The 26,698-nt window shown below is 53.1% G+C and overlaps 1 protein-coding gene across 1 annotated transcript in view; it reads right to left on the minus strand.

Moving 5' to 3' along the window:
- Positions 1–12,455: 12,455 nt before the first annotated feature.
- The window catches only part of PBX4 (PBX homeobox 4), a 63,508-nt gene continuing 49,265 nt past the window's right edge, over positions 12,456–26,698 (minus strand). The window contains exons 3-8 of the mRNA XM_040241275.1: positions 20,002–20,246; positions 19,537–19,727; positions 19,158–19,293; positions 15,561–15,717; positions 15,109–15,215; positions 12,456–13,128 (exon numbers count right to left, since the gene is read on the minus strand). Coding sequence (XP_040097209.1) covers positions 13,009–13,128; positions 15,109–15,215; positions 15,561–15,717; positions 19,158–19,293; positions 19,537–19,727; positions 20,002–20,246 — 956 coding nt within the window. The 3' untranslated portion in view covers positions 12,456–13,008. The remainder of the gene's footprint in view (positions 13,129–15,108; positions 15,216–15,560; positions 15,718–19,157; positions 19,294–19,536; positions 19,728–20,001; positions 20,247–26,698) is intronic.

Raw genomic sequence — 26,698 nt, forward strand, 5'->3', positions numbered from 1 at the left:
GGTGTCCTGGGATAGCACGGCCGATTCTGGAATAGGAGCCATTCCCGCGCTGGTGAACTAGGATAGGGCCCTGGTGACCTCGTCTTTGGGGCTGGGATGCCCCCTGGAGGTCAAAGGGGGAGCTGCAGCCTGTGCCCCCGGGTCGGCCTGAGCGGCCCAGCTTCCCTCAGGTTCTGTCGCTGCCCTGCTCGCACCGCCTCCGTGGCGCTCCTGGTCCCTGTCGGTGGGGGGCAGGGGCTCTGCGTGAACCCTTGCTGGGTCACCATGGAGACCCCTGAGCACAGAACCAGCCTCTCATTTCAGACTCAAGCTGGACCCAGGGCTGGGGAGGGGCCAGATGAGGGGAGGGGCCGAGTCCAGTCTGCCTGTGGGTGACACACTGAGGCTCCAGGGAGGGGCTGAGTCAGGTGAGGGCGGGAGGAGTCCAGGCGGACCGCGGATGCATGCCTGCCCAGACTCCTGATTTCACTCCACCCGAGGAGAGACGGCGAAATTAAACCCGAAGCGTCGGGGGGACTTTGACGATCTAGCAACACGGGGTAACTGGGGGGCGGGGGTCACAGACCTCCCCTCCACACAGACCACAGCTCTCATCATCTCTCGGCCCTCCCCAGGATTCGCTTTGGTCTGGAAAGTCCCCATTGGCTAGTCAGGAGTATGATTGAGGACCAGAGGGAATTCCCTGGTGGTCCAGTGGTTAGGACTCTGAGCTTTCACTGCTGAGTACGCTGGTTCAATCCCTGGCCAGAGAACTAAGATCCAGCAAGCTGGGAAGCCAAAAAAGAGAAAGAAAATAAACCAAAATCTTGGGACCACAGAGGGGAAGATCCTCCCTGAACATACAGCCCAGTCCCGTCCTGCCCCAGGTGACTTGGCCGCACTTGGCTGGGGGAGGGGGGGGGAGGCAGGGGAGGCTGGGGAGGCGAGGGGAGGCTGGGCCTGGGCCCAGATGGGGGACAACGGGAGCCCCAGCCCCAGCTGCAGAGGTGCCCCATCTCTGTGCTTTTATTTTACATATACCTTTTGGTCACGCCTCCTAGCTTGCTGGATCTTAGTTCCCTGTCCAGGGATGAACCTAGGGAATTCCCTCCCCCGCTGTTTTTGGAGTTGCCCCATCTTTACTCCAGAGGGGAAAGAAGGGCCAGGCCAAAACACTGTGGCCCTTGAAGTGCCCGTGGCCCTTGGACGCTGGCTGGCTGGTGAGGGGGCGGCGGCTGGAAAGAAGGCTGGGCAGCGGGCAGCAGTGCGCCAGGGGCCCTGAGGAGTCAGGTCCGGGGAAGAGGGGCTGTAGGAAGTGGGCTGGGAGCAGAGCAGATGGGTGGGATCTTGGGGGCCCAGGTAGAGCAGCTCACGGGGCAAAGAAGGAGACAGAGGGCCCTCGGGCAGAGGGAACAGCCAGAGCAAAAGCCCTGGGGTGGGAGCATGTTCCTGGGAGGGGTGGTGAAGGAGGCCAGGGAGGAGGGAAAGGACGTTTAAAGACACCGTTTGTAAGACCTGGAGGAGGAGGAAAGGAAATCGAGTCTGAGAGGAAAGGGAGCCGAGGCCTGGACTTGCTTCATGTTGTCCGTGCGCCTCCTGGTGGCCGAGTGGAGGAGGGGCAGGGAGATGGGTCTGTCCACCTTCGAGTCAGGGCTCCCCGGTCGGGGCGCTCACAGGCGGTCACAGACACTGTGGCATCCTGAGCCCGCTGCCCTTGGTCAGACCTCTGTCCTCTTGTCTTCCTGTCTCTGTGTTCCCCTCGGAAGGGGGACAAGATGACCCCAGACTCTCCAAGAGCTGGGAGCATGCTTCGGGTCCTCAGCGCTCTTGTGATCCCCACCAAGCCTGTGGGGGCAGGAATTACTTCTATTAATATTTCCACTTCGCAGAGGGGAAAACTGAGGCTCAGGAAGGGCAGGGCATGGCCGGACCACCTCACACCATGGATACCTGCCAGGAGAGAATGGATCCCCACCAGGGACCAGCCCAGTGGGCCAGAACTCAAGTTCAAGTTCTGCCACTTCATATCCTCAGGGTTACCTCCATGTGCCTCAGTTTCCCCAGTCCTTCAGTTGAGGGAGGCTAGCAAGAATAGCTCCAATTCATTCTTCAAACTTTTCTTTCTGCTGATGTTGGTATCCACTTGTGGTTGTACAGTTGCTCACTTGTGTCCGACTCTTTGCGACCTCATGGACTGTAGCAGACCAGGCTTCTCTGTCCTTCACCATCTCCCAGAGCTTGCTCAAACTCATGTCCATTGAGTTGGTGATACCATCCAACTATCTCATCCTCTGTCATCCCCTTCTCCTCTTGCCTTCAATCTTTCCCAGCATCAGGGTCTTTTCTAATGAGTCAGCTCTTTGCATCAGGTGGCCAAAGTATTGGAGCTTCAGCTTCAACACCAGTCCTGCCAGTGAATATTCAGAATTTATTTCCTTTGGTTTGATCTCCTTGCAGTCCAAGGGACTCTCAAGAGTATTAGTTTCTGCTGTAAAACAACATACAATGTGGATAGCCGTGTGTTCTGCTCAGTCACCCGATGGTGTCCGACTCTTTGTGACCCCATGCACTGCAGTCCACTGGGCTCCTCTGTTCATGAGAATTCCCAGGCAAGAATACTGGAGTGGGTTGCCATTTCCTCCTCCAGGGGATCTTTCTGACCCAGGGATAGAACTTGCGTCTCTTGTGTCTCCTACACTGGCAGCTGAATTCTTTAGCGCTGTGCCACCTGGAATGCCCCAAAATCAGCTATAAGTAACATATAGCTCCTCTTTCTTGAGCCCCCCTCCCCTGGTGAGTCTGTTTTTTTTTTTTTTCCCAGAGTGAAGTTTATTGTTGTGTGCATTCACACAGCAAAACTGTATCCGCCAACATAGGAAGTCTAACTCGTGCTGTGTTAGACTTCCCCGCCCTCCCCGGCCGATCCAGAAGCAGATGGAAGGAGGCAGCAACACCAGACACCAGGGGGACTGGACGTGGGGGTTTAGTTTAATTGGTCTTCGATTTGAGTGTGTGTGTGTGTGGTTGCTAGGAATGTGGGATCTTAGTTCCCTGACCAGGGATCGAACCCATGCCCCCTTGCAGTGGAAGCAGAGTCTTAACCACTGGACCACTGAGGAAGTTCTAATCATCCTTAAACTTGCCATCGAAGTAGGGCACCCAGTCCGGAATCAGTCACTGCAGGGTGGCCCACACTAGTCCCATGGTGCCCACGGTTCCCCTCATTGCCCTCCTTAGGAACCCAATTTCTGGCCAGCTTACAGTAGTGTGGGCCCAGGAACCTATTCAGCACCCCCAGGCTGGCTGGTGATTCTTGCATGAATCAGTGCAATCATGGGCCAGTAGGAGGCCCCTCCACACTGCTCCTGCATCTGTACCCTAAAATTCAGGTCCTCTGGCTCCCTGACCTCAGGCTCCTACATATTTGGATGTGTGTTTGAGATTTAAAGTGCTACCCTTCATGCCTGAAGAAGGTCCCTCATCACCTGGTTCTACAAGGTCTGGGTCATGAGCTACTGCAATTGCTCACCTTCAACAAACCCTGAAGGGAGTTTGGGTCAGAGATTAAGAATGAAACTCTCAGTGCTCTGGGGAAACTGGTTGAGTAGCCCTTTAGATAGGTAGGTATTTTCAGGAGAAAACTTTTATGAGCTCAGTTTCTTGCATCTTTTCATACTTAGAAAAGTGCTGAAATCATTAACTGAGACCTCTGGTTCGTGTGAGTAGCAGCTCTTCTGAGATACATGCTTGATTGCACGTTCTCCTTCTCCAAGATCACATACGTGCTGACATCCTCCCCCCTCTTTGGAGCAGTTGCTGGGAACTCTCTGAGAGGCTGGTGGGGCTATAGTCTTCAGTCAGTCCCCAAAGAAAACTCAAGCTCACAGGTCTCATGCTGTGCACTTTTCAAATTTTAATTTTCATTTTATGTTGGAGTAACTCAACATCCAAAAAACAAAGATCATGGTATCTTGTCCCATCACTTCACGGCAAGTAGATAGGGAAACAATGGAAATGGTATTTTCTTGGGCTCCAAAATCAGACGCAGATGGTGACTGCAGCCATGAAATTAAAAGACGCTTGCTCCTTGGAAGAAAAGCTATGGCAAACCTAGATAGCCTATTAAAAAGCAAAGACATCACTTTGCCGACAAAGGTCCATGTAGCCAAAGCTATGGTTTTTCCAGTAGCCATGTATGAATGTGAGAGTCTGACCATAGAGAAAGCTGAGCACCAAAGAATTGGTGTTTTTGAACTGTGGTGTTGAAGAAGACTCTTGAGAGTCCCTTGGGCTGCAAGGAGGTCAAACCAGTCCAACCTAAAGGAAATCAATCCTGAATATTCATTGGAAGGACTGATACTGAAGCTCCAATACTTTGGCCATCTTATACGAAGAACTGACTCATTGGAAAAGACCCTGATGCTGGAAAAGATTGAAGGCAGGAGGAGAGGGGATGACAGAGGATGAAATGGATGGATGGCATCACTGACTCAACGGACATGAATCTGAGCAAGCTCTGGGAGTTGGTGATGGACAGAAAAGCCTGGTGTGCTGCAGTCCATGGGGTCACAGAGAGTCGGACACGACTGAGCAACTGAACTGACTAGCTGATCTCCAATGTTGCGTTAGTTTCAGGTGTACAGCAAAGTGCTTCAGTTATACATATATATGCGTCCATTCTTTTTCAGATTCTTTTCCTGTATAGGCTATTATAGGTATACAGAATACCAGGTAGAGTTCTCTGTGCTGTAGAGGAGGTGCTCGTTTGTTATCTGTCTTATATACAGTAGTGTACACATGTTCATGTTGTGCATTTTTATTTCATTCAACACTCTCTTTCCAATCTCTCAGTGTTCCCAAATAAGGAACCCAAGGATCTGACAGCCCAGCCGCACTCTGTCTAAGCTGGCCCCGAGGGAAGGGTGTCATGCGCAGGGTCCACGCCCAGATAGGGGCAGTTACCCCATTCAGGATCACACATTCCAGGCACACGGCTGCTGCTTGCAAAACTAACCTACAACCAGACTTTTTCTTTCTTTAAATCACCAATCAACCTCAGACACTTTGCTGAGTATCATGATGAATACTGTTGTTGTTGTTTGGTTGCTAAGTCATGTCTGACTCTTTTGCGACCGCATGGACTATAGGCTGCCACGTTTCTCTGTCCATTTCCCAGGCAAGAATGCTCGAGTGGGTAGCCATTTCCTTCTCCAGGGAATCTTCCCCACCCAGGGATTGAACTTAGGTCTCCCACATTGGCAGGAGCCGCCTGGGAAGCCTCTATGATTAATATTAGAGTGAATTTTTCTCTGGTGGGGGCCTTGGGAGTAAGATGTGTGGATCAGGGAGAATATTAGCAGTTTTTCTGCCCAGACATCTGGCCAGAATGCCAGCCTTATCTGGGAGCTGGTGGAAATGCAGATTCCCAGGTTTGGCCTGGATCCAATGAACCAGAACCTCCATTTAAACCCATCTCTGGCCTAGACACCTCAGAGTAGCCCTCAAGACTCTGTGTCCAGCTGCTTGGAACCCTGCCCTGGTTACGGTGGCTTTTGTCTCAGAGGGTGGGGCTCTAAGCAGAGAGAGTGTGCCTTCCTGGGGCTCCCAGCCAGCTGATGGAGATGAGATTCCACAGAACCTGGGGAGGTGTCCACTCACCTCTCAGAGGCTGCCTAGGACATAGATTCCCAGTCTCCATCTCCCAACAAACTGGCTCACAGAAAAAAGGTCTCTAAAAAACTACACGAATGGCATGCAAAAATATGCAGATCACACACGCGTTTAATTCAAATGAAGCAAATCGTGCATATTATTTGCAAACCACAAACATGCATGCAAATATCATGAGAGGGAGAGTGCCCGAGTGAGGGTGGTCAGACACTTTGCAAGGGACACATTGAGCAGAATTGTGACAGTGGAGGTCTTGTTTCCTGCCCCGAGCCTGACCCTTTGTGTGGATCTGCCTTTGAACCCCACGGCTACCAGGTAAGGGGTCTTCCATCCTGGGGTCCCTTGCCCAGGAGCCGCAGGTCTCCAGGCCTCCAGCTCTGTACTCTCTGCAGGGCCCTGGCGACCCCTGGTGGACGATGGTGGGACACAGAGCCCGAATTGCCCACCCTCTCCTCCCTGTACGGTGGCTTCCAGATAGACCCTTCTCCTGTGGGCCTCCTCTCAGGTAAGATCCCGGATCATGTACTGCAAGCCAAGGATTAGTGGGTGGGTAACAAGCAGAACTGACTGGGGCATGATCAGCGTTCCAAGGGCTCCCTCTCCTCTCCCTGCACAAGCCTCTTTTTGTTGTTTAGTTGCTAAGTCGTGTCTGACTCTTGAGACCCCCACAAACTGTAGCCCACCAGGCCCTTAGGGATTTCTAAAATGCAGACTGCCCAAGGGTATACAGAGAAAAGAGAGACTGCTTTCTCACCAATCCCCGATCCTTGGTTCCTTCCCTAGTGGTCGTGGCTGTGACCTGTGTCTCCTTCCAAAGATATTTGGATACCTCATTTAAAAAAATGTACCAAATTGTTATCTTCCTATTCTTTACAGTAACACGTTGTGGAGTAAAACAGCTTCAGCTTTTTAATGGCTGTATACTATTCCACCACATGACTCAACCACCTGATTTAAACAGTCCCTGTGCTTCGGGCTTAGTTAGGCAGTCGTGCTGACCCTTTGCAACCCCTTGGATTGTAACCCATCAGGCTCCTTTGTCTATGGGATTTCTTCCAGGCAAGAATACCGGGGTAGTTTGCCATTTCCTCCTCCAGGGGATCTTCCTAACCCAGGGATCAAATCAGCATCTCTTGCGTCACAGGCAGATTACTTCTGTGTCATTGGGGAAGCCCCAAATAGTTCTCAACTGACAAATATTTCTTTTCCTTTTTTTGCAATTACAAAAAATGTAGCAGGAAGTGCATCATTTTTCACGCATTTGCATATTCCTGTAGGAAAATTATTAGAAGGCAAACTGCTGAGGGAAAGAGTGTGTGCATTTTAAATATTAATAGATTCTAGAAAATTGCTGTCTTGAGTCGCTGTACTGATGAGCAGTCTCCCCTGATCAGCTTTCAGGCTCAAGGCCTTGGGTCTGCCTACCTCTCTCCTAACTGGGGGCCTGGGGCACAGGTCACCAAGCCTCTGAGCCTCAGCGTCCTCTCCCGTTGCGTGCAGGTGCCATCAGCTCCCGCTCTGCCAGCAGGGTGATTCCTCTGAGCTCCTGTAATCCTTATAGTTCGATTACTGTCGTGTGGCCACATTTCAGGCATTTTTTGAGTAATGTAATATGAAATGTTAGTAAAGTGCGACTTTAGGTGCAGAGTTTGAGGTAGGGAGTTTGCTCAAATTGAAACCCTCTAGGAGACCCAGCCGGAAGCTGGAGGCTAAACCAACTCAGAGCTGCATTCACGCCATGGCCAGGAGAGGGGGCAAGTGAGCAGCGAGCGCCAGGGCCACCAGGGACACACAAGTTGCCCCTGGGACACCCCTGCAGGGTTTTCCCCAGCACCTGTGCTCTCCGCCTCCTCTCCAGGGTTCAGACGACCTCCCCTGGCGTATCCCACTTTCCCCTCCCTCAGGACCTGCCTGGCAGCTCTCCCCACACCTTGGGTGTTTCCCTCTCACACCCCACGGCTTCTGGTGGCATTTTTGCTGCAAATGTGCTCAAGAGCTGACTGTGCTCTCTGCCTCTGATTGCTTCTTGAACTGGTTTATGGCCCTGTGGTTCCACTGAGCCAGTCCGGCCACGCTGGTGAGGCTTCACTTTCTGCTCTCCTGAGATCTGCCTTTCTGACTTGTGACATCCTCTCTTGATTTTTGTCAATTTGGCCTTGGAATGTGGAATGAAGCAGGGCAAAGGCTGATAGAGTTTTGCCAAGAAAATGCACTGGTCATAGCAAACACCCTCTTCCAACAACACAAGAGAAGACTCTACACATGGACCTCACCAGATGGTCAACACCAAAATCAGATTGATTATATTCTTTGCAGCCAAAGATGGAGAAGCTCTATACAGTCAACAAAAACAAGACCAGGAGCTGACTGTGGCTCAGATCATGAACTCCTTATTACCAAATTCAGACTCAAATTGAAGAAAGTAGGGAAAACTGCTAGACCATTCAGGTATGACCTAAATCAAATCCCTTATGATTATGCAGTGGAAGTGAGAAATAGATTTAAGGGCCTAGATCTGATAGATAGAGTGCCTGATGAACTATGGACTGAGGTTCGTGACATTGTACAGGAGACAGGGATCAAGACCATCCCCATGGAAAAGAAATGCAAAAAAGCAAAATGGCTGTCTGAGGAGGCCTTACAAATAGCTGTGAAAAGAAGAGAAGTGAAAAGCAAAGGAGAAAAGGAAAGATATAAGCATCTGAATGCAGAATTCCAGAGAATAGCAAGAAGAGATAAGAAAGCCTTCTTCAGCGATCAATGCAAAGAAATAGAGGGAAAGAACAGAATGGGAAAGACTAGAGATCTCTTCAAGAAAATTAGAGATACCAAGGGACTATTTCATGCAAAGATGGGCTCGATAAAGGACAGAAATGGTATGGACCTAACAGAAGCAGAAAATATTAAGAAGAGGTGGCAAGAATACACAGAAGAACTGTACAAAAAAGATCTTCACGACCAAGATAATCACGATGGTGTGATCACTAATCTAGAGCCAGACATCCTGGAATACGAAGTCAAGTGGGCCTTAGAAAGCATCAATAAGAACGAAGCTAGTGGAGGTGATGGAATTTCAGTTGAGCTGTTTCAAATCCTGAAAGATGATGCTGTGAAAGTGCTGCACTCAATATGCCAGCACATTTGGAAAACTCAGTAGTGGCCACGGGACTGGAAAAGGTCAGTTTTCATTCCAATCCCAAAGAAAGGCAATGCCAAAGAATGCTCAAACTACTGCACAATTGCACTCATCTCACACGCTAGTAAAGTAATGCTCAAAATTCTCCAAGCCAGGCTTCAGCAATATGTGAACCGTGTACTTCCGGATGTTCAAGCTGGTTTTAGAAAAGGCAGAGGAACCAGAGATCAAATTGCCAACATCCACTGGATCATGGAAAAAGCAAGAGAGTTCCAGAAAAACATCTATTTCTGCTTTATTGACTATGCCAAAGCCTTTGACTGTGTGGATCACAATAAACTGTGGAAAATTCTGAAAGAGATGGGAATACCAGACCACCTGACCTGCCTCTTGAGAAATCTGTGTGCAGGTCAGGAAGCAACAGTTAGAACTGGACATGGAACAACAGACTGGTTCCAAATAGGAAAAGGAGTACATCAAGGCTGTATATTGTCACCCTGCTTATTTAACTTCTATGCAGAGTACATCATGAGAAACGCTGGACTGGAAGAAGCACAAGCTGGAATCAAGATTGCTGGGAGAAATATCAATAACCTCAGATGTGCAGATGACACCATCCTTATGGCAGAAAGTGAAGAGGAACTAAAAAGCCTCTTGATGAGAGTGAAAGAGGAGAGTGGAAAAGTTGGCTTAAAGCTCAACATTCAGAAAGCAAAGATCATGGCATCCAGTCCCATCACTTCGTGGGAAATAGATGAGGAAATAGTGGAAACAGTGTCAGACTTTATTTTTTGGGGCTCCAAAATCACTGCATATGGTGATGGCAGCCATGAAATTAAAAGACGCTTACTCCTTGGAAGAAAAGTTATGACCAACCTAAATAGCATATTCAAAAGCAGAGACATTACTTTGACGACTAAGGTCTGTCTAGTCAAGGCTATGGTTTTTCCTGTGGTCACGTATGGATGTGAGAGTTGGAATGTGAAGAAGGCTGAGTGCCGAAGAATTGATGCTTTTGAACTGTGGTGTTGGAGAAGACTCTTGAGAGACTGCAAGGAGATCCAACCAGTCCATTCTGAAGGAGATCAGTCCTGAGTGTTCATTGGAAGGAATGATGCTAAAGCTGAAACTCCAGTACTTTGGCCTCCTCATGCGAAGAGTTGACTCATTGGAAAAGACTCTGATGCTGGGAGGGATTGGGGGCAGGAGAAGGGGACGACAGAGGATGAGATGGCTGGATGGCATCACTGACTAGATGGATGTGAGTCTGTGCATCACTGACTCGATGGATGTGAGTCTGAGTGAACTCTGGGAGTTGGTGATGGACGGGGAGGCCTGGCGTGCTGCGATTCATGGGGTCGCAAAGAGTTGGACATGACTGAGCGACTGAACTGAACTTCCAAATTTCTTTTTGGAAGTTTTGCAATATCTCCTTTATTTCTTTCACTTTACAAAAGAAGTTCTTTTAATTTTTAAAAACCTTTTTATTTTGCATTGGTGTATAGCCAATTAACAATGCTGTGATATTCAGGTGAACAGCCAAGGGACTCGGCCATAGATATATACCTGGATCCATTCTCCCCCAAACTCCCCTCCCCTCCAGGCTGCCACATAACATTGAGCAGATTTCCCTGTGCTATACACTAAGTCCTTGTCCCGGCTTCCACATTTCTATCCTGAACACGACTCTTCTGCCCAGCTGTGTGGACACACCAAGCTGCCAGATCAGAGCTGAGCTGCCCTCTCTCTGTGACATCCTGTCCAGTCTCCCTGTGGCTCAGAGTGCCCCGCTCGACCCGGAAACAGGCCGAATGGAAGGAGCGGGACACAGAAGGCCTCATGCTGTGTGATCCTCTGTGTGTGAAATGTCTGGAACAGGCAAATCCACGGAGACAGAGCAGATTAGTGGTTGTCAGGGGCTGGGGAGGGGGACTGGGAAGTGACTGCTCATGGGGAGGGGGTCTTCTTTTGGGTGGGCTGCTCAACAGCCTCGACTGAGACTCTCCCTACTCCAGGCTGCGGTTTTGGGGCTTCCTAGCATCTTAACCATTCCTGCTGGGGGAGTGCGCAGTGGAAGTGTCACAGGCGCAGGGGGAGGTCCTGATGGCTGGCCCCTGCGGCTTTCCAGGCAGCTCAGGCTGCAAATGCAGGAGGCACAGGTTTCATCCCTGGGTCCGGAAGCTCCCCTGGAGAAGGAAATGTCAGCCACTCCAGTATTCTTGCCTGGAGAATCCCATGGACAGAGGAGCCTGGTGGGCTATCGCCCAGGGGGTCACAAAGAGTCAGATATGACTGCAGGGAGGAAAGGGGGCGGCAACGATGCGAAGAGCCAGGCCAGGGACGGCTCGCTGACCAGCACTCTGCACTCAGGAGTTGCTGAGCTGGGGGGCAGTGAGGGCCCAGGGCTGCAAAGATGGAAGCACCCTAAGTATCCAGTACCAGGAACGAGGGGCTCACTCACTGGAGGAGGATCTTCCCAGATGCAGAGTCAGTGGCCACTCCAAGATACATCATGTGGAGAAAGGCAGGGCATGCAAAGGGGGGACATGCATGCAGGGACACACAGACCATCACAGGCCATCTTGCTGGACCCTAACTCTGAGGACGGGTCTGCAGTGGATGCCGGTGGAGAAGGGGCCAGGGCCTGGATGGAGTCAGCTGAGATTGTATTACCTTCACTACAAATCTATTTCTTGAGACTTCTCTGGTGGTCCAGTGGTTGACTCTGTGCTTCCAATGCAAAGGGCATGGGTTCAATCCCTGCTCAGGGAACTAAGATCCCACATGCCGTGCAGTGCGGCCAAGAAAATATATTTTTTTAAAAAAATCCATTTCTTTGTTCTCAAACAGAAATGGAGACGTGGAGGGCAGTGTGGTAACAGCAGGCTTGTGGCTGTGACAGTAAGGGTGGGCAGGTGGATGGAAGCCAGAAGGGCGGAGGCGGAGGTCCTCTGATCCCTGGAGACCACTGTGGTGGTGGCACCGCAGAGGGCGGAGACAGGAGGGAGGGGCGGGGATAGGAGGGAGGGGCGGGGACAGGAGGGAGACATGGCGGGGCTTGGAGGCCAAGAACCAGGAGAACGCAGTCAACTGGCCAGGATCTGGGGTGAGCTGTGTGGAGGCGTGTGGGAGTTGGAACACACCGTGTGCAGAGAAGAACCCTCTGGACAGAAACTCAGGGGCTAGTCGTAGTGTGGGGTCAGGGCCCTGGTGGCGTAGACTGACGGGCAGATGCAACATGTTTGCTCAGGGCCCTGAGCTGTCCCCAGTCCAGGCTCATTTAATTCTCCCAACAGCCCAGCCCTGCCTTCTTGTTCTGGCTGTGCCAGGCCTCGGCTGTGGCATGGGGCACCTCTAGGTGTGGCATGTGAACTCTGCTGAGGCCCGTGGGATCCAGTTCCCTGGCCAGGGAGGGAACCCGGCCCTCTTGCATTGGAAGCCCAGAGTCTTAGCTACTGGACCGCCAGGGAAGTCCCCCAGCTCTACCATCTTCTCTCCCAGGGAGGGGAAGAGGAAGAGGAGACGGAGCGAAGCAACCGCCCCCCCGCCCCCCAAGGCTGAAGCAGAGGAGGAACCAGGTGAGGGGACCGAGGGACGCCTGGGAGGCGGGGCACGCTGAGCGCCGAACCTCAGTCAGGCCAGCGAGATTTCAAGAGCACAGAGGCAGGAAAGCACCTGGGAAATTTATTGTCTCGAATGACATTTCAGCTGAAAATGGTAGAACTTGTATTAACGGAAGAAAGAAAAGTGCCAAACGAATTCTGGTAAAACCCTGAGCTCACAACAGACTTAAATCAAAACTGCATATTCATAACACAAGTCATGTTGGGAGGCAGTGTCTGGGCGAGTTGGCACCGGGACGGACCAGTGAGCAAAAGGTCACAACTCGCACAACTGCACTTGCGTCATCAGCTACTGCCAGCAACAAATCTGGGGTGAATGGTGGCAAAATTAAAATCAGTTCAAAATTTTAATGGCAGAACTGGTGCCAGAATTTCTTGTAGAAATAGTTCCTAGTCTTAACCATAAAATTACTATATGTATGTATATATATATGTATAAATATAAAAACAAGAGTTGGGAGAACAAGCAGCATCTCAAGCTGTTTCAAATCCCAGCTGATAAGCGGAGAGTCAGTGTGTCTGGCCGGCGGCTTAGGGAGCGCCCTCTGCTGTCAGCTCTGGGGTTTTGAAGGAACTCGAGGGCCAGGGAACCACGGCAGGTCACACCGTCCTCCTTTCTGCTCGCCCCAACACTTGATAAGATGCGTCTGAGGTGACACCGCCGGGGTTGCCAGCGGGTGAAGTGGTTGGCATTCGCTTCACCTGCCAGCCGCTCCTGGGCTGAAAAGACAGAGACTCGGGGTGGGGGGCCGTGAAGACTGGTGGCCCGTCCAGCCTCCACGTCCCTTAGAACGTGCTGAGAACTGTGAGGAGCCAGGAGAGGAGGGGGCGCAGGGGTCTGCCCTGAGTCGCAGCTGGCCTCCACGTGGATGTGCTTCCTTGGCAGGGTCTGGCTTCTGCTGGCTGGGCGCTGGCAGGGGAGGGATGGGGCACCATGGCACGTGCTCTGAGGGGCAGGGAGAGCCAGGCAGGCCCGGAGCTAACAGTGGGCCCTGAAAGACCGTGGTGAGATGTGCTGAGCAGCGAGAGGTTCAGGAACCCAGCAGGACGTGCCTGACGAGTTAGGACGGGAAGGCCCATGGCCGCTGGCTGGGGGGGATGTACTGGGCACACGTGACCGTGGGGTGTTCGTCCACAGACCCCCCACCATCATGGAAACCACTGTTGATGATGGCTGGCTGCTCAAAGGTGAGTCCTGTGTGCAGCCCCTGAGAGCAATGATGCACAAGCTCCCCTTCTCCCCCCTCACTCTCACACTTTCCTGAACAGGCTGAACCTTCCTGCCTGCATCCAGCCCCACGATGCCCAAGACCCTGCTCCCTTCCTCCTCTCCCCACAGCTGTTACCTCTCACACGTGCCAGAGGACAGTGCTGGGCAAGAGAATTGGGAGGCCAGCGCTGCTGCACTCAGCCTCAGTCTGAAAGCGCCTGGGGCGGGGATGCTGGCTGCAAGGGGACACGCTCTGCCCTCGGGTGGGCACCGCAGGCCTGTGACCTCAGCAGGAAGACATGAGTGAGGAGGGGAGGACTCACCGGGCAGGCCTGGGAGGTGACAGGCTAGGGCCCAGGGTGGGCCTGGGAGCCAAAGGGCAGCTCAGGGCTGAGGAGTCGGCACCCAGCTGGGTGGGGGGTGGTAGGGAAGTGGGGGTGCTCAGCCTGGAGACCTTGCGGGAAGAGCATCTGTGCCTGCCCACGCCAGGGGACTGGGGCACAGCTGGGTGTGCACACCACATCCCACGCTTTCCCACTTACTCCGTGGGGCCTACAGGACCTGGCCCCCAGTCCGCGGACCCCTCACCCTGAGTCACTCTCACAGGCTTGCCCCTACTGTGGTCACAGCACTGGGCCTTGGGCAAGTGCAGGGCAGGATGAACTGGCCACCCGGTGGCAACAGAGTGCTGGCTCTGCCAGGTGCTCACTGTGGGCTGTGGGGTTGCCATGGTGACGGGATGCCCTGCACCAGGGGACATCCATTCCCTGCATCTTTAAGAGGGGTACACTGAGGAGGGAGATTTGACTCTGAAGCAAACAGTCTGGCTGCGTAAGACCCTGCCCACTGCTGCGTGCCCGTGTTACACCTGTACCTGCATAGCTCCGCAGGACAGCCCTGAGTGTGGGGCCAGGCCCCCTAGCTGCCCCCCACTGTGGCTGTCAGTGGGGGGCCAGGAGGTCCCAGGGGCCTCTAGAAGGATGGCGTCCCACACTCTGAGAAAGTTCCTGAGGGCACATCCTGAGAGTCGGGATCCGAGGCCCATGCTCTTCCCAGTCGCCAAAATAGACCTTCACTCTGGCCCAGCTGGGTGCCAGCAGAGGGGGTGGCAGGGACGGTGAGGCATGCTGAAGGCTCTGAGCTCGAGGGCTGCACCTTCAGACCATCAGGGCCTCGTTTTCCCACCCCACCCTCTGCCTCCTCGGGGAGGGAGGGCCCCTTCCCAACAGGCAGAGCCCGCCGTGCCCACTGAGTCCTGTGAGGACTGAGGTCTCTGGTGAGTGGCCCACTGTGCCGAGGTGCCCATGAGGGGCTCCGCCTGCCTGCACCATCCCTGTGATGAGGGCCTGGCGGGCCCAGCTGGTCGTCATGCTCTTCATGAGAGCCTGTGGAGACCACAGTCCCGAGGACCAGACACCCACGGGGGCTCCAGGCCTGCTCGTCACTGGGTCGGGGACCCCACAGGCCTCGGGGTTGTGCCACAGACTCACCTGGGCCAGAAGGCCGCCTTCCTGGGGGGTGGGCTGGAGGCAGGCCAGCGTCTGCAGGCGGATAAGTGCGTCCCCGGGGCCGGTCAGCGGAAACGGGCCAGAGGAGCCTGCAGGGGTCAGAGGGTCAGGACCAGCGTTCCCGCCCCGGGAGGCGCAGCATCGCTGCAGGTGGGACCCGCCAGCCCCCGGTCAGGAGGGGGCCATGAATGTGACTCGCAGGGCTCCCAGCCCTCCTGCAGCCTGTGTGGGTGAGGAGACCAGCCTTCTGGGGTGCACCTTCGGTCCCCACGGCACCTGCACAGCCGGCGGGGCTGTGTGACTTGATGGGGAATGGAAACCCCACAGTGTGAGCAGAGGAGAGAGGCGTGTGCAGGGCCCTGCGGCTGCCCCACGTGTGGCTCGGTGCACTCAGCCTCGGGGGGCCGCCAAGCCTGGCTCACTGTCCCACTCACTGGGGTGGGACGTCGATGGGGGGCTGGCCTGGCGCCCTGGGCCCCTGACTTCTGTGGCGTCCGCTGCTGTCTTGGCTGTGTAGATGGTAGCCTCTTCTTGAAACTTCCTCATGTTCTTTTTATACCGAATTCTTTTGTTGCCGAACCAGTTGGAGACCTGTGGACACACAGAGACAGAAGTCACTGGAAAAGCTGATGGAGCAATGAGACACGCAAGGAGGGGGCGTTGCTGCGTGGCAGCGCGTGGCCCTGGGACGGGGTGAGAGGCTAAGACGGTGAAGCTGGCACTGATGAACCCTGGGCACAGGGAAATGTCTGCCGTGTGTTGGGGGCGCCCTGGAGTCGGTGTGGCTTATAGAGAGGGAGGAGCTGCGTTGCTTGAGGACCAGGCGCTGCTGGAACTGGGATGAGGATGGAGGTGGGAGCAGGGCAGGCACATGTCACACGCTTGGAGTCACCAGTGTCTGCTCACTGCAGGCAACAGACTGAATCCTGGCGCGGGACACGTGCACCAGCAGCCGCGTTTCTGGGAATGCGATTGAAGCAAAGAAGACAGTCGAATCCAAAACTTATCAAAGGATAAAGGACCACCTGATGGAGGAGGGGAAGGAGCTGAGCGCGGAGCGCAGGCAGCCTTCAGTCCTCGAAGCTGGTTGGGAGGGAGCTGCAGTCACACACATCTTGTAAGCACAGAGCTGGCCCAGGGGCCCAGCTGTGACTGCACGTCTGCAGGAGCCCTCTGGGGCAGGGCTCCTCCCTGTGGATTGCTCTCTGGGCGGGCGGTGTCCTGGGCCCTGAGGGTGCTGAGCAGCATCCCTGGTCTCCACTGCCGGAGGCCAGGCGTGCCTTCCCCTCCCCTCAAGAGCTGTGACAATGAAAACGTCCCTGGCTGGCTGAGAGGCTGGACAGCGCCCAGCTGTATGAGCATGGAGACGTGCACAGCTGGAAACCGTGTATCCCCAAGTAGGGCGCCTGGGCCTGCAGTTTCATGCACACATGATACGTGTGCATTTTCATGAACAGAAACACACAGCTGAACTGCATGGCAGGACTGTGGATGACCTTTTCTCCTTTAAAAATTAGTTTCTTTAACGTCTCTCTGTAATCTTCTCAATGTCAACCATGGACAGAAAAAGCCCCGTGTGTGTTCCCTGCTGTCAACTCTCCTGCCCTCAGTGTTGAGTGTGACCTGCTCGCAACCAAGCCAGGTAAGCACCTGGCTCCCACTTACCTCCAAGGAGTGCACCCACACATCTGTGCTGAAGTTTGCAGAAGAATGTTGGCGAGCGGTTTTCCATGTTGAATTCAACTGGCATTTTAGAGGGACAAAGAGCAGACTTCCCGAGTGGGTGTCTGCAGGGGAGCTGGTTCAGGCTGGGGTCCGCCCTCCCTACAGGGTCTGTCCCAGCACCTTGGACAGGAGCGAGATGCCCTCTCTGCAAGACTAGCCACAGCTCGGTGTCACCGGCCATTCCCTGCCCAGTCCCTCTGGCCCCTTTGGTCCATGTAGCTGTAGCCACTCAGATTTCCACCCATTGCCCTGTCCATGGGCTCAGCTCTCGGGCCTCCTCAGCCTGCAGTTGCAGCTGATCCTTCCTGAAAACATCCGTGGTCTCGTCTGCAACACCCTTTGCTTAATGTTGCTCCACTATTTTCTCCTTACGTGAACCTCACAGCCTGCGCCACGTTTGGAGCCCTACCCAGCTGTCAGCCATTTCTACTGAGGAGCCACCACAGCGGGGAGGGGTCCCAGGACAGAATTCGGCTGCTGGTGGGTGGGTGGGGATGTCAGGGCCCAGCCACTGGAATGTGGCCAGAGCTTTTCAAACCTTTGTTTGTCACGAACTCTCTCCTCAGATGAAGTTTAGACCCCAGAACCGCCTGCTCTCTGAGGTGGCAGGCCCTGAAGTGAATCTGGTTCTTTCCAGACAACTACTCCTGGGGACAGATGGGCTGCCAGGCCTCCCACTTCTTCTGGGCCTCGAGGTTCTAGAGGTGCAGCCCTCACTTCAGCTCTGGCCGAAGCGCTGAGGACACCACGGCAGTTCTGGGTGAGTGAGGACACCTGTGTGCCCCCACAGGCCTCCCCAGCGCTGCTGCCCCCAAGGTGCTGCTGGACTCGGCGGGGGGCTGGTGCAGAGGGTGGTGACTCAGCCTCCCCCTCAGCACAGGGGGAGGGGGTGGGCCAGCTTACTGCGTCCAGGCCCCTGACGGCCCTCTCTGCGGCCAGAGGCAGGCGCCGACCCCAACGCTGCCCCGTGGGTGTTGCCTGGTCTGGTCTCTCACTTGTGGCCTGCCTGCACTTAACTGTTCTCATTGTAAAACCTTTTGAAAGGGCTTCCCTGGTGGCCTAGTGGTTAAGAATCCACCTGCCAGTGCAGAGGCATGAGTTCAATCCCTGGTCCAGAAAGATCCCACATGCCTCAGAGCAACTAAGCCCAAGCCGGAGCACCTGTGTTGTGGAGCTCCACAGCAAGAGAAGCCACCCGATGAGCAGGCCCACAGCACGGCTAGGGTAGCCCCCACTCTCTGCAGCTAGAGAAAGCCGGTGCAAAGCAGCAAAGACCCAGCACAGATAAAAATCAATAAGACAAACAACAAAACCTTCTGACATATTTCTTGGGCTCTCGCCTTAGCCCCGACCCCACCCCAATCCCACTGAGATGAACAGTCATCCCAATATGGTCCAAAGTTGTCTGGGTCTCTTCTCCAGCCTGCGCTTCTGTTTCCCATCTGGAGCCAGCTGTTGCCTGTCTTGTGCCCCCAGACTCACACACTGGACTGTCTGAGCAACTAGCAGGTCATGCCCACGCCTGAATTTATTCCAGGATAACTGAATTGGTACTTTTGCACAAGAGCTGGTCTATCACTTTCAGTCCTAATTTTGCTCCAAGTTTTTTTCTTCTCCTAAGCTTACACCCCATCCATCTTACAGAACACAGCACACCCCTCTGATATGAGGATATGAAATCTTAACAACTGGGCTTCCTTGGCGGTTCAGTGGTAAAGAGTCTACCTGCCAACGCAGGAGACACTGGTTCGATCCCTGATCCAGGAAGATCCCACATGCCGCGGAGTAGCTCAGCCCATGTATCCCAACGACTGCGCCTGTGCTCTGAAGCCTGGGAGCCCACTTGCCCTAGGGCCGTGCTCCACAAAAGAGACGCCACTGCAAGGAGAAGCCCGGGCACCGCAATGGAGAGAAGCCCCTGCCCGCCACGACTAGACAGAAGCCTGCGCAGCAGTGAAGACCCAGCCCAGCCAAAACCAAATACATCAATAAACAAAGAATGTAAGGTTTTAAAAAAAATCCCTAACGACTACAGTTCACCAAGGATCACTCCTGGGTGGTGGCAGGACCGCACACTCCACAGCCATTGTATCAGGGAGCGTGGGAGGGTAGGTATGGCTTCCTGCCTGAGGTCCGGGTTCGTAGCCCAGACCCGGGACCTGAGCCCAGCCAGCCAGGTCCGAGGCCGCACTGCACGTGCTTGGCTGTGGCTGCACACCACATTCAGCCCCTGTGCCACACGTTTGATGAACCTCCCTGGGTGTCCCTTTCGGGTTCAGGGAGGTGTGGCGGGAAAGGCCCGTCACCTGGGAGACCGTGATGCCACCCCTCCTGGCCAGTTCCTCTTTGGCTTCTTCGCTGGGGTATGGGTTGCTCAAATGGGAATAAAAGTATTCATTCAGCACCTCTGTGGCTTGCTTGCTGAAATTCTGCCGCTTGCGCCTGAGAAGACAGACAGCCTCAGCTGGTGATCATCCGTGGGGCCTCATCCCCATCTCTGATCTCCTAGAGGCTGTGACAGCCTGCGGTCAGCACTTCCTCGCCTTCCTGGAGGCTGTGGGAGGGCCGCCCCTGCAGCCGTGGTCAGAGCCCCTGCCTAGGCTGGGAGGCTCCCGTAACTCAGCCCCAAACCCATGCAGGACTTGCTTCCCTTCCCGAGGTCAGAGGTTGGGGGGAGGGCCTGACCTGGCGTCGCGGAACCTCGCGCGCAGGGCCAGCACAGCCTCACAGGTGCTCTGCTTCAGCTGCATCGGGATGCTGTGGAACTTGCCGTGGATGATCCGCACCATGTGCTCTATCTCCGCGGGCGAGACGGGCCTGATCCTGCTCTGCTCCTGGAGGAGGTTGGTGACGTGCATGGTGAACTCACGGCAGGCCTGGGGTGGGGACACACGTGCTAGCTGGCGACCGCCTAGCAGGCTGGGCTAGGGTCCTGGGTGGGGCCAGCCACCTGCCCCCCGAGCCTCTCACGCAGGCTGGCTGCTGAGAAATGATGGCAAGGGGCTGGGGTCAAATCAGCCACCTCTGCTATGAGACCAAGCTCGTGGGCTCTCTGCTTGATGCTGCCAAGGGAAGGCAGTTTGTACTCCATGGGCTCCTTTGACAAGTGTGCATTCCCATGATAGAAACTCTTCCACGCAGAAAGATCACCTGTTCATATTTCTCTAGCTCGGAGTGGTACATCTGTCGGATCTGGGACAGCTTGGCCCTGTAGTCAGAGTGCTCAAGGCCACTCTCGTTTGGACGGCCTCCTGGCGTTGCTGCGTTGGCTGCTGCCGATGCTCCCCTCCCTTGCTTCTCAGGCCTGGACATGCCCTCGGCCAGCAGCATGTTATCCAGCCTCAGGAGCTGAGCATCAGGGGGGCCCACTTCCTGAATGCCGTGGATGCTCGACACTGGATCAGAGAGAGGAGATGGAGTCAGTGCTTGTTGTTGGAGCAAAAACCACCACGACAGTGCTAGCACTGGCCGTGTGTCTGAACATTCTTCATGCATCCCTTTCAGGGAAAGAAAAACTATGATGACAGACATCAAATAACCCACTCTGATGCTGGTCTAGGTGCTGTGCTCAGGAGCCCAGCTGGGGTGCCAGGAGTGCAGGGGGCAGGCACGCCACAGCCCACAGCTCACAGCTGGGTACATGTGGAGCTCCAGGCAGGGCAGGGGTGGGATGGCACTGGGTGCTGGAAAGCCTGAAGCCCTGAATCACGCCTCCAGATGAGAGAGGTGGCACCTTCCAGAGGCTCAGAGTACGTAGACAGGAATATGAAGCCTAGTGGCAGCCTGGCTTTGGGAAGGCTGTGCTGGCATGTATCTGAAACTGAGCCCCTCCAAAACCAAGCTCCCTTACTGAGTCTCACTAACTTCTCTATCTAAAACCTTATTCCCTTTCTCATCCCCTTTGATCTCAACCCTGTGTTGTTCAGTCGCAAAGTCACGTCTGACTCTTTCGTGACCCCATGGACTATAGCCCGCCAGGCTCCTCTGTCCATGGGATTCTCCAGGCAAGAATACTGGAGTGGGTTGCCATGCCCTCCCCCAGGGGATCTTCCCAACCCAGGGATCAAACCCGAGTCTCTTGCTTGGCAGGTGAATTCTTTACCATTGAGCCACCTGAGAAGCCTCAACCCCATGTTCAGTTCAGTTCAGTTCAGTCACTCAGTCGTGTCCGACTCTTTGCGACCCCATGTTCGCAGCACGCCAGGCCTCCCTGTCCATCACCAACTCCCGGAGTTCACTCAGACATGCGTCCATCGAGTCAGTGATGCCATCCAGCCATCTCATCCTCTGTCGTCCACTTCTCCTCCTGCCCCCAATCCCTCCCAGCATCAGAGTCTTTTCCAGTGAGTCAACTCTTCGCATGAGGTGGCCAAAGTACTGGAGTTTCAGCTTTAACATCATTCCTTCCAAAGAAATCCCAGGGCTGATCTCTTTCAGAATGGATTAACTGAACACTAATCAACCAGTCAGATGACTAATACCCTGTTGTTGATGACATGGTTAAGGTGCTAAATTTGCTATCATAGATATTTCATCATTCATGTACAAACTCAGGTTGTGTCTCCAGGGCAAGATGAGCTAACAGGCACAGACCACCTGGAGAGAACCATAAGCCAGAAACATCCTGACTGTTGAAACTATGATTATGAAATGTCACAAGATGATGCTTAATTCCAGCCTCTCTGTTCTCCCCCTTAAAAAAAGACCCTCATTCAAAGACCAAAGTGGGGTAGATCTGAGGCTTGTCTTCCACTCCCTTGCTTGGCACCCTGAAATAAATGCTGTACTTTCCTTCACCGTGATCTGGTGTCAGTAGAGTGAATTTGCTTTTCAGGTGACTGAACTTTGGCTTGGTAATACGTCCGTTGTGTCTGTGTCTGTTGTATGAGTGTGTTGAGGGGAGGGTTTCTGCTGTAAGTCAGAGAGGAAAAGATGGATCCAGAGGTGCCAGAAGAGATGAACTAACCTACTGAGAGATGGGTTAGTTTGAGCACAGACACAGCTGCCTGGCTTTATAACGTGGAGAAGCCATCCTAGCTAGGCGATGTGCTCAAGGGCAGACTGGGCAGGCAGTGGGTGGGCAGGGGATGAGCTGCTGCTGTCCAAGGGGTGCATGTCAGCTACGAGGCGGCCAGAGGGAGAGGGCCCAGACTGTGACCACCGGAATATGAAAGTGTTAGTCGCTCAGTTGTGTCTGACTCTTTGCGACCCCATAGACTGTAGCCCAGCAGGCTCTTCTGTCCAAGGGACTTCCTAGGCAAGATACTGGAGTGGGCTGCCATTTCCTCTTCTGGGGGATCTTCTCGACCTAGGGATCAAACCTGTGCTTCCTATGTTTCCTGCACTGGCAGGTGGATTCTTTACCGTCTGAGCCACCAGGACTTGAGAAAAAGGAAGACGCTGTGACAACTCCCACATTCGCCCTGGAAGGCGCTACTTTTTCCCAAGCAGAGCACTCAAAACAGCAGGCAGGCAGGTGAAAAGGTGGTGTCAGGCTGGTCCCTGACACAGCTCAGCACAAATGTCTATGTGGCTGCGAAGCAGCTGCTACCTGGAAGCTGGGGCTGAGCTGACCAGATCAGGAGCAAGAAGGTATTCCTGAGTCATCGGGTGTGTGGCGTGTGTTTGGGAAGTCTGTTTTTATCTGCCTGTACCTGCAGGTACACCTATGAGAAGGCCACACTCCCTGAATGCTAGAAAATCAGCGTTTAAAGGGCAGGCAAAGGAGGAGATGGAGAGTTATGAGGCAGGTGGAGGAATAATCAGAAGTGGTAATAGAGGGGTGAAAATATAGGCTTGGGGAAGATTGTTCAGTTCTGTTCAGTTCAGTTCAGTTCAGTTGCTCAGTTGTGTCCAACTCTTTGCAACTCCATGGACTGCAGCACGCCAGGCCTCCCTGTCCATCACCAACTCCTGGAGTTTACTGAAACTCAGGTCCATGGAGTCAGTGATGCCATCCAACTAGGGGAAGATGTTAACCTCTGCAAAAGCAGCTGCAGGGTCTGGTGGGGTGAAGCCTGACTAGCAAGTTCAGAGGAGGCCGGGAGGCAGGCAGTGCAGGGAGGAGGCTGCTACAGGGGTCACAGAGTGAGGCTCGGGTCCAGGGAGGGTGGTCTTGCAGGACCTGTTTTTTCTCTGCTTTTTCGGTGATGGAACACATATCTGTGGAGACACAGGAAGGAAGGTTGAGGGGTGGTTCCTAAGGGGATGGGAGGCAGGGAATGCCGAAGGAGGTAATGATACATGATATAGATTCCATGTAGTTCTGACTTTCAAGAAAAACAAAGTTTTTTTTTTTTTTTCTGTGAGCTAAGTATACTAGCACAAGTTCACCAAAGCAATTCACAGCAGAACAGAACAAACAGGGGAAAAAAAGCCATACAGATTTGGAAAAATAGCATCTATGAAAAAGTCTGCGGGAAAATAAAAGGAAATTAACCAATGATGACATCAAGCATCTTTAATGAGATGAGCCAAACTGCACACGTTGGGTCTAAAGGATGTGTGTGCATGCTTGTTGCTAAGTTGTGTCTGACTCTTCACGACCCCATGGGGCCCGCCAGGCTCCTCTGTCCATGGGATTCTCCAGGCAAGAATACTGGAGTGGGTTGCCATTGCCTTCTCCAAGGAAAAACAAAGTTTTAAGTCTTTTCTTAGAAACAGGCTCTTAATATTATCAGCTACTGATTGACAAAATAAGAATTGAGCTTAGGGAATTCCCTGGTGGTTCAGTGGTTAGGACTCAGCACTTTCACTGACATGGCCTGGTTCAACCCCTGGTCCTGTAAGCTGCATGGTGCAGCTTAAAAAAAAAAAAAAGTATAATCCTATCATATAGACATTTGCTCATTAATCATATGCCCCTTTCTTGTTCACTATTTAACAGATGAACTTGTTTTTGTCAAAAACTCACTAGCGAAAACTGAAGGAGTTCAAGAGATATTTTTGCAGGAATTTTCCTCACATGCAGGGAACCCCTACCTCCTCAGATTCAGGGACTCAACTCACACAAAAGAACCCTTTCCATTTAGTCCCACTGGGCTGCAACAGGGCTCTTTCTGAAAGAAATAAAGGAAAAGGGTCCCTTTTATGAGTGGCAGGCCTTCCAGTTCAGAGACCTAATTCCCTAACAGCCTTACTTGGTCTTCAAGAAGCACCAGATGTAAAGGCTGGGGACTTCTGGACAGAGTGGAGCTGCGCTGCCTGATCCTTGTAAAGGCCCACCCTCTCTTAACCGTTCCTAACCGAGAGCTGATTACGGACATGCTCTTCCCTCATCCCTCTGTGTGTGCAGATCCTATTGACTGTACCTCGATGCTTGACCCACCATCCAACCCCTTCCTTCTGTGTTGACCCCTTCCTGCCCTCTGCGACCTGTGAGGAAAGCTCTCCCCTGTGGTCCATCAGGCACACCTGCAAGCTGACTATGCTCAGAAGCTGTCTTCATCACGCCAGTCTCCTGTTCAAAGACTTCAACCAGCTCTGCATCCACAGTGGCAGCCTAGACTCTGACACCTGGCACTCAGGGCCTTTCCTGACAGCCTTCCAAACCTGCCCTTGTGGACTTTCCCTCTTTTGGGCCCCTCATGGCCCTTGGAAGCACAGTGACTGTCTCAGGCTTGCTCAGCAGCTCCTCCCTAAGCACCCGTGGGTCCAGCCTGGGCTCAGGAGTGACTGAGAGGGACACACACAGCACCCAACCCCCCACAGAAGGCCCCCAGCAGAGCCTGCCTCCCAGGGCTGGAGAGGTCCCTTCAGTTTCTCTCATTACAGTTAGGGGCAGGAGTGGTCCAGGCTGGACACATGGCTAAGTGAAGGGTGGCTGGGAGCACGTGTGTGTGTTTGTGCATGTCTGTGTGGATGACTCTGGCCTGCTGAGGAGTGCTTAGTGGTTTGTCTTTTGTTTTGTTTTGTTTTTGGCCACGCCTTGCAACCTGTGGGATCTCTGTTTCCCAGCCAGGGATTGAACCTGGGTTAAGGCAGTGAAAGCACCGAATCCTAACCACTAGGGTACTCCCCTTTCGTTCTTTTATTTAACCAACAGTGTGAAAAAACACAGTGGTTGTAGCAAACACCCTCTTCCAACAACACCAGAGACAATTCTACACATGGACATCACCAGATGGTCAATACCAAAATCAGATTGATTATGCTCTTTGCAACCAAAGACTGAGAAGCTCTATACAGTCAGCAGAAACAAGACCTGGCTCAGATCATGAGCTCCTTATTGCAAAATTCAGGCTGAATTTGAAGAAAGCTGAAGTTCCAATACTTTGGCCATCTGATGCAAAGAGTCTATTCATTAGAAAAGACCCTGATCCTGCGAAAGATTGAAGGCAGGAGGAGAAGGGGGTGAGAGAGGATGAGATGGTTGGAGGGCATCATCAACTCAATGGACATGAGTTTGAGCAAACTCTGGGAGATGGTGAAGGACAGGGAAGCCTGGTGTGCTGCAGTCCACAAGGTTGCAAGGAGTCAGACAGGAATGAGCGACTGAACAACAATAACAAAGAAACTAGGGAAAACCACTCGGTCATTCAGATACGACCTAAATCAAATCCCTTATGATTATACAGTGGAGGTGACAAATAGATTCAAGGGATTAGATCTGGTAGACAAAGTGCCTGAAGAACTATGGACAGAGATTTGTAGCCCTGTACACGAGGCAGTGACCAAAATCAGCCCCAAGAGAAAGAAATGCAAGAAAGCAAAGTGGTTGTCTGAGAAGGCCTTACAAATAGCTGACGAAAGAAGAAAAGCAAAAGGCAAGGGAGAAAGGGAGCGGTATACACGACTGAATGCAGGGTCCCAGAGAATAGCAAGGAGAGACAAGAAGGCCTTCTTCAACGAACAGTTTAAGCAAGGGAGTTTCAGAAAGACTTCTAACTGACTTAATTGAAGATGCTAAAACCTTTGACTGTGGAGATCACAACAAACTGTAGAAAATTCTCAAAGAGATGGGAATACCAGACCACCTTACCTGTCTTCTGAGAAACCTGTATGAGGGTCAAGAAGCTACAGTTAGAACTGGACATGAAGGGCGGTCCTAAGATGGCAGACGAATAGGGTGGGGAGACCACTTTCTCCCCCACAAATTCATCAAAAGAACATTTAAACGCTGAGTAAATTCCACAGAACAACTTCTGAATGCCGGCAGAGGACATCAGGCACCCAGAAAAGCAGCCCATTGTCTTTGAAAGGAGGTAGGAAAAAATATAAAAGACAAAAAAAGAGACAAAAGAGGTAGGGACGGAGCTCCGTTCCGGAAGGGAGTCTTAAAAAGAAAGAAGTTTCCAAACACCAGGAAACACTCTCACTGCCAAGTCTGTGGCGAGCCTTGGAGGCACAGAGGGCAGCATAACAGGGAGGAAAAATAAATAAATAATTAAAACCCACAGATTACGAGCCCAACGGTAACTCGCCCAGTGGAGAAGCAGCGCAGACGCCTGCATCCGCCACTAGCAAGTAGGGGCTGGGCAGGGAGGCGCGGGCTGCATTGCTTAGAGTAAGGATCTGGCCTGAATGCCCCAAGAGCAATCTGAGCGAACTAACTTGGGCTAGCAAACCAGACTGTGGGATAGCTACCACGCGAAAAGCCCTAAGACATCGCCAGGCCCGCGCACAGAACAAAAGACTGAACAGAACAAGCCGGCTGCAGACAATCCACCTCCAGTGACAGGCAGCCAGAGCCGGAAGGGGGCAATCACAGCCCCAGAGAGACATTATCTACCAAACTGCAAGCAGGCTTCTTTGCTAACTAAGACTTCTTGGGGTCTGGACAGTCAACATCCGCCTGAGAAGGTGTGCCAGTTGTACACCCAGAAAACCGAGTGGCAGGGATGGGGGA

The sequence above is a fragment of the Oryx dammah genome, unplaced genomic scaffold, assembly GCF_014754425.2.
Source record: "Oryx dammah isolate SB20612 unplaced genomic scaffold, SCBI_Odam_1.1 HiC_scaffold_5, whole genome shotgun sequence".
NCBI classification, from domain to species: Eukaryota; Metazoa; Chordata; class Mammalia; order Artiodactyla; family Bovidae; genus Oryx; species Oryx dammah.